General features: G+C 41.4%; 1 protein-coding gene across 1 annotated transcript; it reads right to left on the bottom strand.

Annotated features, from left to right (window-relative positions):
• Positions 1–12,500: 12,500 nt before the first annotated feature.
• On the bottom strand, positions 12,501–15,285 carry tmem208 (transmembrane protein 208). Its single transcript, XM_015052491.1, has 5 exons — positions 14,776–15,285; positions 13,639–13,698; positions 13,403–13,539; positions 13,231–13,315; positions 12,501–13,134 (listed from the first exon to the last, which is right to left on the bottom strand). Exons 1-5 carry the CDS (start codon positions 14,875–14,877, stop codon positions 12,997–12,999), a joined length of 522 nt encoding a protein of 173 aa, XP_014907977.1. The 5' UTR covers positions 14,878–15,285; the 3' UTR covers positions 12,501–12,996.
• Between the last annotated feature and the right edge of the window lie 619 nt (positions 15,286–15,904).

The raw sequence follows: 15,904 nt of genomic DNA, 5'->3' as shown, positions 1-15,904 counted from the left end.
ATATATATATATAAAAACTGGAGAAAACCCATATGGGAAAACATCAAAAAAACTCCATGCTGAAAGACCCCAAAGACCTTCTTGCTGTGACCGGCTTCCAACTGCTGTGCAAATTAAAAAAAAGAAGTGAAAGAATAAATAGATAAAAAAAAACAAGATGAAAGCTTTTTTTATAAAACACAACAAATAAAATGTTGTATTGAAGGTTTTAAAGGGCAAGTTCATCCAGAATCTCTTTTTTATGTGCTCAATAATGCATTAATTTTAAAATGTGACATCATCAGCACTTATTCGATGCCGTCACACAAGGAATCTGCTAAAGTGAGTCGTCTGGTGTCACAAACTAGGAGGTCCTTCTGCACATGTTGAGAAGTTCCTGTGTCGGACTCTCGACCTCAGATTGCTGCTAATGGTAAGGATAAGCAACCTGGATTTAAACCGGGGGTTATAGGATTTCAACCAGCAAGTTCACGGCGTGTTTCTGTGCCAACATGACTGCTCCCACAGATCTCCTCCGCCAGCCTCCAACCGGCGGAGAAGGTTGGGGGTCAGCATGTGTGGACAGGGAGACCATCTAGACCTCGTGTCAAAAGCCTTTACTCCATGTCATGCATACGTGCTGTGCACGATCTGCGACTATGTGAGGTTCCAGGGCTGTGGGAGGCAGGGTCAAGTTACAATGGGAGAGGGTGTGTTGGAGAGCGCGGCTTCACTGGGCACCTGTTCAAAATGTGCTCCCCCGTGTAACTTAATCGGATGCTGAGATGCAGAGAGGCAAAGGAGAAGCGTGTGGGACGAGCTTTCTGCATGTTTCAGTGTCTACAGAGATCACGCTGAGGTCAGAGCGGACACCAGAAATTTCATTTATAGGTCTCGAAATGTATTAATACACCAAGGAATTCGGTATTTGTGAGAGTTAATCCTTACATAATATAGATTACCATCCATATGTCCATACGGGGGAGGAAGAGCTTTCTAACTTTTGTTATTTCGGGCACAAGCGTAGAGTTAGTGCAGAAGTATTCAGGTTTAAAAGTAATATTTTAGTTTTACAAACATGCTTATTCAGACTGGGAGCAACATTTAACATCTTGGAGTGACGCAGTCAGATTCCTGATTTAAATCTGTTAGATAATTTGTGAAGCTAATTTCCAAAAATATCAATAGAAAACATGCTAAAAGTCAGTAATGATGCCAGTGAAGTTTTCTGCTGAATGAGGATGATATGAATAATTTTACATAAAGCTCTGTTTTCTCACACTTTCCTGATATGAAGTATGACCATTTACACTGTGGTGCAATTAAACATAACAGCATTGGCAACGACGACTGCGTACTGGATTTGTCTGTGCCCTTTAAAGGTGTCGTAAATTAGAAACATCATAAAAGTGGTTGTAATGAACGCTGCTCTTTGTGAGGAAGAGTTATATATTGATATCGTAAAAAAGAAAAATAGAACAAAATAAATGAGATGTGAGAAACACCATAAAAGTTGAGCACAGCTACTTTGCAGGAACACAGTCCTGAGTACGAATCCTGGACGGGGATTGAAAAAGACTGATTATTACACTTGTTGACGGAAATATGCTTTGGATTAATAATCTGCTGAAAGCATCTGGTAAAGGCCAGCAGCCTTTTGTTATTTTAAATCTTATGGCATTTTTTGGACGTTCATGCATTCGTGTAAGCTTTGGGTGTTTGGAAAAAGAAGCAATTCCCACAGCAGCACATATTTCCCACCACACTTACCAGTGAGAGAGGCATAGTTCCCCACACATTCATCCTTTGTTTTATACTGAACCCCTCTGGTGTTTTGCTCCTGTAAAACTCAATGTTAGTTTCATCTGATCAAAGTCAAAGTCTCAGTAAAAGTTTATGAACTGCCCATGATTAAGTTTGTAGTGGTAATGCAGATAAGGCCTTTGCTAAGAAGGGAAAAAGCCTTTAGGTCACATCATATTAAGACTTTTTTTTTGTTTTTTTACACATCTTTAACAGGATCTTAGATGTTTTTGAACGGCAGACGGTGCCGTGGCGACATGTGAGTGGGCTCTCAGTTGTTGACGATGAGGACACAAAAATGGGAGTCTTTAAAATAATCTGACCCAGACCATCAGTGGCCATTACTTTGACTGCATTAGCCAAATAAAAGCCTGTTGGTTACTTTTGTCGGTGTGTGTGATTGTTAAGAGCGTGGGAAGAGGTGTGTCGGCGGCGGTGGTGTTAAAGGTTGGTGGGAGAGTAGACAGGGTGTCCGGCACCAAACCACCTCCCAAAATAAACCTCCGTCCCTGCGTCTCTGTGTCTGTCCAGCGGCAGACCTGTGGGCTCCCACAGCAGCGTCAGAACCGGCGACGGCAGCAGCAGCGGCAGCAGCAGAGGAGTCTGGGTCCACGGCGGCCCGTCACAGGAACTACATGTCATCGGCTTCATCGCTCCCTAATGGCTCTGCTGCACCAGAGATATGGCAGACAGCGTGCTGCCCCGCCAAGGCGGCAGTTTATTCTGCTCTCACACACGCATGCATGCATACATAAACATTCGGGCCCGCACAAACTCCAGCTGCCCACTCCCAGCCACTTACAGAGCAGCACTGGAGAGACTGGGAGGCCCCGTTATGAAAACAGTCCGGGGTGCTGGAGATAATGTCGGACCAGACCTTTGGAGTCAGGCCAGGCTGCCCTCTTAATCTGATGTCTGTAGGAATCCCTGCACACAATCACTGCCAACAGTCACTGACATTACCCAGCTACCTCATTTATCTCTCTTTCTGCCTCTTCCCAGCTAAAAGGGACTAGCCAGCATTTAAATAAAAAGCACAGGCCTGCAGAAACCACTGGAATATAGAAAACTAACATATAAAGACTGCCTACTTTATTATACCTGCTAATTTGCTAGTTAATGCATATAGCAAATCGGCCTGTGGCAGCAATTCAGGGTATTTTAGGCATCTAAAAGTGATGAACACACTTTTTAGATTCACAGAGAGCATCAGAAGATTTAGGTGACTTTGAACATAGTTGTTTGTGACAGATGTGCTGGTCCGAGTATTTCAGAAGCTGCTGACCTGCTGGGATTTACAAACATTTTTATCGTTTACTGAGAATGATACAAAATAGGGAAAAGAGGGAAATAGCATATTACTGAATGTTGGAGGCATTTAAAATGTTAGAAGGGTAACCGCATTTTAAATAAACACTCATTGCAACCAAGATATGCAGCATAGTGTCTCAGAATGCACAACATGGGAATACCGGAGGCCGATGGGCTACAGCAGCAGAAGACTATACCGACTGACTTTTGTCAGATAAGAACAGTAAAACGTTGCTTTGTCAAGTGAGTCTTAATAAACTACATTTAAAAAGGTACAATGTACAACTCAAACATAAATGTCACCGTTTGATGCGCTGTACCAGTTTATAGCAAAAGCTAATTCGCGTCCGCCGTCCCTTGACTGTTGGTGGAGAACGTGTGAACAGGAATCTCAGCATCATTGTTTGTTTCTATTAACTTTATTGAACCTTTGTGCAACTATTCCATATTTTCCTGTACACTAAACGGAAATTTATGCACTATACCAGACCATGGACTGGCCCACTGCAGGACTGAAGCCCAGGTTCAGGTGACCTGAACCTGCAGAGATCCCTGCAGTGGCTCAGGGTCACCACAGAGTGTTACGGCTTTGTGATGTTGATTTGTTTCATATTCTGCTGCAGGAGGAGAATAGAACACGACTGTCCGACTCTCCCTGCAGACACTCAAGATGGCAGGACAGCCAGAGATATGACTTGCACCAATTATGTTGCAGGTCAAAGTACCTCCATTCATACAGAAATTACAGTTTTAACGTTCATTTAGTCTCTAATTGTTCCCTGATGCAACTTCTAGGATTTGTGATGTTTCTCCAACAGTTAATATGTCTAACCGGTAAAATTAAATCGGTCTAATTTGAGGTAGGTAGTTCAATTTTGTTGGTTTAACTGCTTTACTATGAAGTTGGCAATATGTGGACGGATATTTCTGATGGAAATCTTCATGTGCAGGACTGGCATTGATTCAAGTGTAAACCCCAATCTGTGTTTGTCAACTAAAGGATGAGGTCGTAGTCTTTGTTTGGGAAGGAAAGTGGAAATTGGGCCATAATACTCACCTGCAACTGTATGTCTTTCTGCAATTCCCGGCTACAAACAAAACAAGCAGCATTATTAAATGAGTCCTTGAAATTATGTAAATGACTGAGATGAATTAGTGCAGTTCTGATGACGAAAAGGAGTCTGACTTTGTAAGTACAGGGTCAGACTCTGTACTTAGGTGTACCTAATAAATTGACCTATATGCATGCATGTCTGATCGATGAAAATTTGTGTCTTTGTTGTGTGACTTCAGTTGGCTGCAAAATTTGTAAAGTAAAATTTGCAGGTACGACCAGGTTGGAAGTTAAATTTAATGTTCAGTGGTGAGTTCAAATACATCCGGAAACATTGGCTTAATTAGGACGGATGTGGAAAAGACACAAAATGGCACCAAATTGGGAATTTCTGCACCTAACAGTGCAACCTTTTATTGCTAATTTATTGATGTTGCCATTTGTCCCAATAGCAGAAATGACACTGCAGCGAAATTGTCACATTTTCATAGTTTCTTCAATAAAACAGCAAAACAGTGGCAAAAAAAAATGAAACAAAATAAAATAAAAATAAGACATCTTGCTACTCAGGAGGAAAAATTATGTTGAAATTTTATGCTAATGTAAACTAGTATCTACTCGGAGATAGGTTGTTGTATGACCTTTCCATACACTAACAAAGTAGATGTAAGAGTGCTGATCTTCTCTCATCAGGAGGCCATTTACCTTCAACTGAATAAACTTCTCACCTTGATAAAGTGAAAGTCAAGGACCTGAAGTTTCCTCGATAACATTTCTCTGCTCTAAACACAGACATCAACGTCCGCTGGACTCTGGCACCGGAGGAGACACATCAAACCTCTCTTGGCTTTGAAACTGAACCCGTCTAACCTTTCACTGAAATCCCATACCTTTTTTTTTTTTTTGCCGGTGCCCACATTATTTATTTTTCTTGCTCTGTCTTTGCCGCTTTGACTCTTGCGCTCGCCACTGGGTCTGAACGGGCTGCTGACTGCACTAGTTGGGTCATTAATCACTCGTCTCCTCGCTGCACTCTGTTCTGAGAAACAGAGTCCCTAATTAATGGAAAGCACTTTGCGACAGAACACACAAGTTTCCTGGAAATTAACCATTAATCTACACTTCCATTATACATGTGCTGTAGTAGCATGAGGTGGGTGGGGATGGAAGGGCTCGAATGGTGGAAAAGCGCGATCACGGGTTCACAAATTTGGAAACTTGTTGCATAAAGACGCGTTCGAGGACTCATTGACACGCAGCTGACTGCTTGATGCTGAGTCAACGCGGCATTTGATTCTGACTGAAAACATTTGGGATTCTCGTGATAAAGTCTGTCGCATGCGACGGCATGTGATGCAGACTTATTGTTTTGTTTTCACACAGAGCATTAAAATGACTTGCTCATGTTCCATCAGGAAATTATTATCATCGGAAGGATCAGATTTCTCTACTGAACTCATCCAGTGGAGATTATTTGGTAGATTCCTCTTGATTGTATATCCTGTTAGACTTAATGGACACTGTGAAGCTCGACTACAGCCTCCCTTATCAAGTCGATCGTTGGAGACGCTGCTGGAAAACATGTTTGCTTGGCTGTGTGCAGATGGGGCCTCCTGATGAGCTGTGTTGCATGCCACTTCCTGCTATCTTCTCTTGTTTGTCTATTGCCCATATTTGGGTGTGTTGTGAATGAAAACAAACAGCACGGAAAAACGCAAAAAAGCAGCTTGGAAACACAGACAAAGCCAACATTTCAGAAAATACAACATCTAATAACGATGTTTTATAACAATCACAGTTATATAAAGTTATCATCTCTCTGATGGAGCACAGACCCTAGTTTTGCCAACTCAATGAAAGAAACATACACACACACACACGCACACACACCTATTTAACTGCATCACAGTCACGTTTCACGTTCGTACACCATATCCCCGTGTCATGTTTTCCCTTCCTGGGAATGTATCAGAATCATGCACCTTTTAGGGTCCTCATAAACTGGGTCCCAGTTGGGTGAGTGCCAACGTTGTGTGACATGATATTTGTCCATTTGTTTACTTTCACAGCATTGTAGTTTGTTTAGACTTCAATGGGGGGGGAACAGAACTGAAGAAAACGTGGAAGGAAGCGGGTCGAAAACAAAGGAAGAGGAAGGGAACCCGCTGCGATGGAGACTGTCCGTCACTGATCCTGGTTCAGCGGGAGTCATGCAGGCTCTGGCGCCACTCGCACTGAAGCCTGCAGTCATCTACTGACTCACTTTTATTTATTTTTTTGCCCAATGAAACATCAAACAGCTAAAAAGTAAAAAAAAAAAAAAAAAGAAAAGCAAATGATCGGAGGGAGGATTGCTGTGTGGCTTTTGAAACTAAATCATTTCCCGATCAAGAATAAGTTGTATTTTGCATCAAATCAGTGGATGATTTAAAAAGTGAGAAGAGAACGGCAGAAGATGGATGAAGGGATACAAAGATCACTAATATGAGTCAAATAAAGTTCTAGCTCTCTGGTAGGCTGTTGCCTTGCAGAAAGCAATTCCTAAATTCAACGTCAATCTGAAGGAGCCCAGCTTTTTAATTCAAATATGTTGAAGCAGGGATGAATCTGAAAGTCACTGGATAGTTCCTGCACTGGCAGATAAAAGGCCCCCATCCTTCAGTCCTTCCAGGGCTTGATGCTTTGAAAAATCCTCATTACCATGAGGATGCCACCATCTTATTTTTTTGGTGCCGTTTGTGGCGACGAGCAGTGCTCAGTGTTTTTCAAACGTGTTGTCTGACGGACAAAAAAAGTTGCATTATTGACCCGTCAGGTGAGCTTTTTGCAGCAGTGTGTCACTTTCCCATGCAGATATCTGATGAAGAACCATGGCAACAGCTGCTGTATGTCGTCTCTTCAAGTGGTTGTACGCGTGGCAATCACAATGTTTAGCGTTTTGTGTAGGCTGGCTCCATTTCTTAATGGTGAATTTAGCTAAAATTTCTGTGATGTCCTGTGAGTTGAGAACCATTTTGTTCCCTACTCCTGACTGATACTTTTCTGTAGTCCTTTTCTTGTTAGATGCTGGGAGTGTTTTGTTTTTCTTTGCCCTCATGTTGTAACTGTGGCAGGAATGTTGATGAAACAGGGACCTTCCAGACACATCTAATCATCTTGCACTCAGGAGATCTCTGCTTTACATCATTTAGCTGGATCTCTGTTTTAATTTGGTCAGTCACTTTAAATCGGATCAATATTTATGTAAACACTTACTATATGCTGCAGACTTTGAATTCATTAGTTGTGTTTCCATCTAACATAAAATTTCACAAACTGAACTCACAAAAATACATTTGCTTAACGGAAACATGCTAACTTTGAAAAAAAGTTTTGCTAGACGAATGAGATGTTTTCCATCTGTATTGAAATAGAAAATTGCAATTGTAACACTTTTTTCGCATCACCCGAGTCATGTGATCAACGGCCGGATGCTACTACTGGTAAAAACTACGAAGGAGACAACAAGAAGTGGCCGGAGGACGATAGTTATTTTTTTGTTTTTGGACAATGTGTGTGTTGAAGTTAACCCCGACTCTGCTAACTGTAGTTCATTTTAAGCTGCTTTTACCTCCATGAAAAATGACTCAAAGAAACCAAACTGGTTAATAACAAACTTGGCGAACTTCATCAAAGGGTGTAATCTATTCATTTTTAGCTCACCATGAAACATAAAAGATGCACTAAACTTGATTTTCACCTTTACGGCCTTTTGGGATTGCTTCACCTCATATTCGCCTCGCTCGGACAGTAGCAGACATTTTAACCAGCAGCAGTTAAACGGGAATAGATCGTTTTCAACAAGGTGTTTACACGCCAACTTTAAATTCATCATTATGCACGCCGCAGTTCCATATTTACAGATGAATTTATGTTTTCGAAAGGCTAAAGGCGGCGCCTGGTGTTGAGGTGTGATTTGATTCATTGAATTCATCTATATTTAACTGTGGCATGCATGTTGAGACTTCAGATGCGTCGTTTTGTGGTTTTATTGATCTGCGTTCAGTTTTGCGGTGGTGACAAGCAGCAGCAGGTGACAGCCTGGCAGTGGGACGAAGTGAGACGTTTAGCAGAGGTGACAATCCCCTAATCCCTAAGAGGGTGGAGCATTTGCCACCACGACTTAAGTTTAAAATGTCTCCATCACTTCACAGGACATTACGCTGACTTCAGTAAATTCCCTCCAGACATAACTGTGGCCATAAAAGTGACCTGCCTCTCTCTAAACAAAGTGTTCACCTTAAAACTTAAGAGGCTCGTTCTGTTTTCTTGTTGTTTTTCCTCAGGCTGCCACAGAGTGGCTGCAAACAGATGCATGTCCTCTAAACAAGAGTTAAACAAGCAGGCACACACACACGCACACACTCACCCACCCACACTCAGGAGTCAAATGCTGCAGGAATTCTTGACAGCTTCCTTTTAAGGCTCCGGCCGGAGCTGTGAACGCTGGCCGGCCGGTGTCATCTTTGAGCCGGATGATGGCAATTCTAGAAATAGTGAGGAGAAGTGGATCACCATCTGCCGGGTTTTGGTCTTTTAAAGGGGTTTCTTTGAATCGAAGAAACCGGTTTGTGCACGAGCGCCACTTCGCTGCGACCCAAACGGCGCGCAGTGTGTGGGTCGGTTTAGACAAAACAAGGCCCAAAAAACAGAGTCCAGATGATGGACCTTAGAAGGACGACACCCACGGCTCTGCCAAACACTCTCCGAGACGCTCCGGTTCTGTTTACGCAGCGCGGGCCAAACATTCAAGGGGACGCTCTCGGCGTTGCATGTAATTGCTTATGATTCTCCCTCTGGACTTCAAAGACTGGGAGTGTTGGGGGTTCAAAGGTCAAAGGCTCGACTGTCGCCCAAATGCCCTCCAATTTCCTGTTTTGTCTGACTCAGCAAAGTCCAAGGGGATCCGCAAAGGGAATATTTGCCTTTTGTTGGACCCAGACAAAGAGATCTATTTCAATTGTCCTAAGTGTCTTCTTTTAATCTCAGCCCAGATGATTCTCAACGTGCCAGCATTCGTTTTCACTTTTAAAGCCAAACCTAAAGCTCTGTCGTTGGGGTTTGTTTTCTCCCCAAGCTTCGCACACTAAGCAGGGAAAAAGGAATGCAACTCCGACTCCCTCATTTCATGTTGTCGGGATGAACTGGGTTTTATCGCCACTGTAAACAAAGACCTCGCCCTCGCACTCTTAAGCTGGAAGCAACACAGAGATTCCTCCGTGAAGCGCATTATTGTAAGAAATACTTCGGAGCACAGTTGACATAAACAGCAACATTGCTGCACATGCTTTTCCCGAACACGGAGAGCATATGCGGGGGTTTTGTGTGTTTGGGAACGTGTGCAGGAGGGGGGAAGACGGGTTACATGCAAGTCAGTGGCCTCAGGTCTAAATTACACTGCAGCATGGTCCATCTCAAAGCCCACATCTGGGATTGGCCCTGACAACTGGATGCAGAGCTGCTCTAATTTTGGTTACTTTGTTTATAACCCTATAATAGAGACAGTATAGGACCGCAAGGCTGGGACGAAGGAGGGAAACGATGCAGGAAAACAAGGAGAAGGCATTTTGGGAGCTCTTCGGGGAATATGGGCGTAAATGTATAGAGTTAGCAGAAAGGGGATCTGCTTAGATTTCTGCACTGGATAAAAGCAAAGGTTTTCGTTTTGTCCTCGCACCGTGCCAGAGACTCGGCGCTAAAAAACACAGCAGGTTTTAGCTTGTTGAGCAAATTTGCAGTTTTATTGGGAGTAGACCGGAGCTTTACCGGCCCACTGGCTCTCTTTGGAGCTGCGGCTTAATCACTCAATTCACTTTGTCAACAGTGGATACACAGAGCAACTCGGAGGAACCTACTAGGCAGCATTTTGCCTCGAGGATAAGGCTAAAGTCACTGGGCGAAAACGGAAGCCGCACTGAGAGGTTTGACATATCTTCAGTATTTAGGGATTAGGCTGTCATCTGCGCATTTATCTGTCAGTCCCAGCGACTAATCCTAAATGGGCGAGCAGTTTCAAGAGCCGCTGAGCATTGACTTATGAGTGTTTTGAAGTGTTGCAGCTACTGCCATTAAATGTGACGCTCCAATTAATAATCATTTCTGACAGCATTTGTCTGCACGCCGCATGGAAAACCCACTAAAGCTTGTCTGCTCATTCAGGAGGCCGCGGCACTTCAAGCTTAATGGCAAGTGGGAGATTATTGCTGATTCGACTATTGACGAACAATCAGCAGAAGATTTTTTTTTTTTTTTTTTTTGGGGGGAATAAATCAAATCGCGTCACGCTGCACTGAAAACCAAAAATCTCTCCGACCCAACAGAGCCATGGAGACGCAGCTGAGAACAATCAGAGGAGAGTCTCAGGCAATCTGAAACCATTTCCCCGGGCCTCGCACTTCAACAAAACCAAATTTATGAATCATAATTGATGTTTATTAATAGCTACAACTGAAACCAGATATCTGCGCAAACTGTACAAACATAACCCTTTTTTTGTTTTTGTTTTCTGGCTTTCCAACGTTAAACCAGACAAAGTCCTTCCTGCTCGGGTTGGGTTACATTGCCGACATTACCTCCTAAATGTCTAAATAATGACAGAATTTTTTTAAACAGAATGTTTAACTTCCTTCAGATTCATAAGTTTACATACCATTCATTAGTGGTTGTACAGAATCGCTTTGTAAGCTGCATGATTTCTTCTTCTTGTGTTCATTTCCTGGAATTTTGGCCCATTTTCCCTGAAAGAACTGGTGCAACTGGGTCAGGTTTGTGGGTTCACTTTCAGCTCTGCCTGAAGGGTTTATTTATTTATTTATTTTTTCCATCAGACTGAGATCTGAAACATTAATTTTGTTGTCTTTTAGTAACGTAACATCCAACTTGGCAGTATGTTTTGGGTGATTGTCAGTTTTGAAGACCCGACTGTGGCTAAGCTTCCTGTTCCCAGCTGATATCTTGATATGTTGCTTCAGTATCTCAGGATTTTCTTCATGCACCAACCCTTCCTTTAGCAAAATAACCCCACGACATGCCGCTGCCAGCCTTTCGTCACACCACAGGATTTGTCTCCAGAAATGACCACATTTGTCCCCACTATCAAAAGTGGAATCTGGCTTCCTTTGGAGTAACTGCTTCTTCCTCTCTGAATGGTTTTTCAGCCCCTGTTGGTACAACCAACATCTTCGCATGATCTTACTGCTTTGCTTCGATGTTGATCATCACAGTTCACACAATAGACATATGGAAATTGTAATCCAGGATAAAACCCGACCGAAGGAGCTCCACAGTCCTCTCTCCGACATCGTGGCTGGTTTGTTTTTATTTCTCCATGACGTCACACAGAGAAGCAGTGCGTATGAGGTGTGGTCCCATTTCAAATCAAATGTTGTGAATTAGCCATCAGAGTATATTTCATGGTCAGTGGTGACTGAGTCAGACATGAACTCCACTGAATACCTTCATGTTCTACAGGGTCAAATGTTACGCCGTCTGTCCATTAACATGACAACAAACGCAGCAGCTAATCTGCAACAGGACGGCGCAAAGATTCGCCGTTTAAACGTAACGCAGACTGAAATCCTGCAGTGAGACATTCAGGGAACTTCGCAAAAACGAAGCTCAGTGACTCACTGTGAAGAAAAGTGGAGCAAAATCTCCTCCACAGGGATGCCGAAAACTGACTGCATCTGGTCATGCGGTAAAAGCAGTTATTTTCTTCTGTTTGTACTTCATTTTTGTTTAACAAAGAACATGACAGTGGAAATTATTTGTGCACTTTTCTGGCTGCATTTAAAGAACGTAAGGAGCTTCAGAAAAAACCTAGAATTAAAAAAAGGTGCACTTTTGCTTTACCTTTTGTTATTATATTTGAACTCTTCAAAGAGGAGATTATCATACAATAGAGGGAAAGTCTATTTTATTGACCCACACTGAGGTGGCTGGTTGGGCGTGTTGCTCCTGCCTCAGAAAGTTTGACCATAGCCTCTTCAAAGAACTGGATGTACTGGTCACCAAAAAGTTTTGTAGATTTGGTTTCTAAGCAACAAATTAATATGAAATAGGAAATACAAGAATCATAGTTCCTTTAGTTTATCTAAAAGAAAAGGTATCCTTTATATGTACCGAACAATATATTACACACCGGAATGAAAACACTTTTGTTGTGTTTATTCATGAATAGTGTATGAAATATCTAAACTCATGTTGGAGAACTCTTTAACTAAAAATGTTTTTAACCATTTTAGAAAAAAAGTCACTGCAGTTTTAATTCATCATTGCGTTTTGCAGCTCTTCTGTCATTAAAAAACTCACAAACGCACACGGAGAATTTTTATTGCAAAGTTGTTCCCATCCTCTTATTAAGGCTTTCAAGTTTGATTTTGTGACAACAATACATAGATTGTTACAGAGGACTTAAAAACAAGGAAAACTAAAATTAAAATTAAAGACATGACATTACAAAAGTTTGTTTTGGACAGTGGTGTGGAACAAAAAAAAAAAAAAAAGATCAGCAGGGGGGGTGCATTCTGCAAGAGCTAAACTCGTAAATCTTGTCATGAAGACGAATGCGATTTGGACGGAGGCATCATCTAAATAGGGAACATTTCATTTCATAATTTAGGGAGAAAATTTGATTACAGGAGAAAGCGGAAAGAAAACAAACACGGAAAACAAGATTCCACTGTATCAGATTTCAACTGGATTTAACGTAATAACAAAAAAATTTCTTCCTGCATAACTTATGAGTTCCCCGCTTTCTGTATATTAGATTGTGTTGTGTATAAAAATACTGCTCAGTCCGCTCCGCAGCATCAGAACCGCTTCACCTGTCTGCGCTCTTGCCTCCTCTGCTTTTTCTCATTCACCTCCTCCGGCGCCGAGGGGTTTTCCGCCATAAACCAGGGGCCCAAAAAGTTCACCCAAAGCAGGTGAAGAGCCCGAGCTGGGGCCTGAAACACACACACACACACACAAAGATGTTATCAGGGAAGAAAGCATCAGAAATGGTAAGAATTTTCTTGACACCTTCTGGAAAATGTTCTCACCAGCAGCCAAAGGTACCAGAAATAAGCAGAGAGGGTGCTAAGCACTTGAACGATGGCAGTGAGCAAGATTACATCTTTTAGGTGCCTAAAACCAAAAAAAGAAAACAGCAGAAATTATCATCTCGCAAACACTAACACTGTAATTTATCTACTACATTAAATAAAAACTGACTCTGCCATTCCCTGCTCCATGTTTAGGTCTATTCCTCCATCCAGCAGACTCCCGTCGTCAGCAAACGCGGGCTTGGCCATGGCCGACATGGAGCGGTAGCTCCCAACGTACACGGCGAGCGCGAACAGCAGCAGCAGCTTCGGGAAGCGTGTGTGCGTGTGTATGTGACAAGTTCAGGCCCAAGAAAAACGACAAGATGTGCTCTGACAGTTTAGGAGAAGCTTGAATTGACTCACCCAGGTCCAAAAGGTGGAGGAACTGTAGAAAACTAAAAAATTCACAGCAGCATATATTGCCTGCAGGAGAAATCTGATTAGTTGTGGGGAAACTTGCCAAAAACGGAGCAATGTTTTTTGTTCTCGTTAAGCAGTGAGTGATAGTTTTCTATTAAAGACCTCTGATAGGGCAGAATGTCTGATTGTCGCCATGATTCGTCCAATCAAATGCGAGGAACTTCATTTGTGACCAATCAGTGTCCTAAAATAATTATGGAACATTTTTGCTTCAAAACCAACTTTTCCACTTAAAGGTATTCAAAAGTAAGAAACTTAGTCACGTGATGAACTGAAAATTATCTTCTATTGTTTAGATTAGTGCAACAGGTGTTTTATATACTGAATGGGGGAAAAAAAACTTATAGAAAACTCTGCAACACTTAAGAGGAATCAGCTTAATTGATCAAAATTAAAACATTTTTTTTTTCTCTTTAATTTCTTTTTAGTATTTTTGTGATCTGGTAAAACCTTACATATCATATTGAACCTGAAGGTCTCCCAAACAGAGGGTTTTGGACCCATTTATCTAATTTAGACACTCGGATAACAGCACCAGGGGATACCACCAATATTTTTTCATAGCAATCTTATGGCTTCAGCTGTTTTTTTAATAAGATGCCAGAATGTGATTGGAGTCTTCTCTGGCTGCAAGGAGGACACACTAACATTGAACTGCTTCTACCCTACCTGTTGCTGTGCACTGCCGCTCAGCGGGCGGAGAGAAGCTTTCTAGTTTCTACCCTTTTCTCCTCATTCGGAAATATTTCCTGGCGCAAAAAAAAAAGAACACCAACAGAGAACTAAAGGAGCTTTAACCATCTCGCTTCTTCAAACTTCTCAACATCAGCTAGTTTTTCATACCTTCACCTTCCCAAAACTGATTTTATTGAGTTATTTATTTTTTTGCCTAACTTATGTTTTGGCTTGTAAGAAAGAGCATGAAAGGAGTCTTAAATCGACCTGAACTTTGATTGTGACACTAATAATCTACCTGTTCTTTTTCACAATTGCAAAACAATGCCAAGTTTAAAAATTACATCAATTAATAGGATATTTTTTGCAGAAAGACCAAGATGAATGTGTGTGTGTGTGTCTCACGTTGGCTCCCAGGATGACTCTGGTGTAGAACTTGAGCGTTGCCTCGTTCTCCTCATAGATCTGCTTCTTTCCTTTTGTTCCAACTTTACCTTTGGGCTTCATGAGAAAACACAGAGAGCTCGGTGAGCAATAAGGAACAGCTCCCAATCTGAAGAAAACAAGTCAATCCATCTTAAACAACAAATGCAAAATAATCACTTTAATCACAGACTTCCTGCTTTCTGAAGGAAACGCTTATCAAAATACAGACAGCAGTATTAGCTGTTTTCTCCTCCGATTTCTCTTTCAGCATTGGTTGCTGAAAGAGAAATAGAGTTGCAGCCAATGAAAAGTATTTCCTTACATTTAAATTAGTTGTCAATTAAATCATGTTCTTCACAGCCTGATGGCAACTTCTGCAATTTCACATTTTGTCACTTTAAAACACAAACTTCAATTTATTTTACTTAATGTTATGTGACAGACTAACAGAGTAGTGCACCATGGTTAGGCAGAATGAAAATTATACACAATCTTTCTTTTTTGCAAATAGAAATCTGAAAAGTGAGTGTGCCATGCATTTATATTTCAGTTACATTCAAAGCTCTCCTGGTCAGTAAAAAACCCTTTGTGTAATCCTAATTGATGGAACAACTAGTGGAGAAAATAGTCAAAATAATCCCTGCAATGCTGTCGTTTTGGGGGGGTTAAAACATCATTAATTGAAGTAAATTAAAATTAATAATAAGAAATTTCTCATGATTAATGATAAGATACTCAGGGAGTCTAAACACAAATATGTATTTTTTATTCCTATAAAATCTGTAAGCATCCTTTACCCAATCATGTAAAAATCCCAATTAAGAAAATTTTGAGATGTTTACAAAGCAACATTTGAAAAATACTTTCAGAAGATACCGTACTTCCTTCTCTTTTGAACTCCGGATAACCTGGAAGGTTTTATAAGGTGTGGGGAATCGATACGTGGATCTCAGGCTGTAAGTATCAGGGAATAACATTTAAATCTGCATCTTTGATATCATTTTTGCTTTTGTCTGGATGCAAAACTGGTTCGTGTTTACATTTGGATGCCTTTTTAAAGGTCTAAATATACCATAAGTGGGTTGTCTGTAATATATATATATATATA

The sequence above is a fragment of the Poecilia latipinna genome, unplaced genomic scaffold (genome assembly GCF_001443285.1).
Source record: "Poecilia latipinna isolate Pla-1442-1.1 unplaced genomic scaffold, P_latipinna-1.0 Scaffold1113, whole genome shotgun sequence".
Classification (NCBI taxonomy): Eukaryota; Metazoa; Chordata; class Actinopteri; order Cyprinodontiformes; family Poeciliidae; genus Poecilia; species Poecilia latipinna.
Note: the sequence above shows the minus strand (reverse complement) of the source record. Positions and strands in the feature narration are given on the sequence as shown.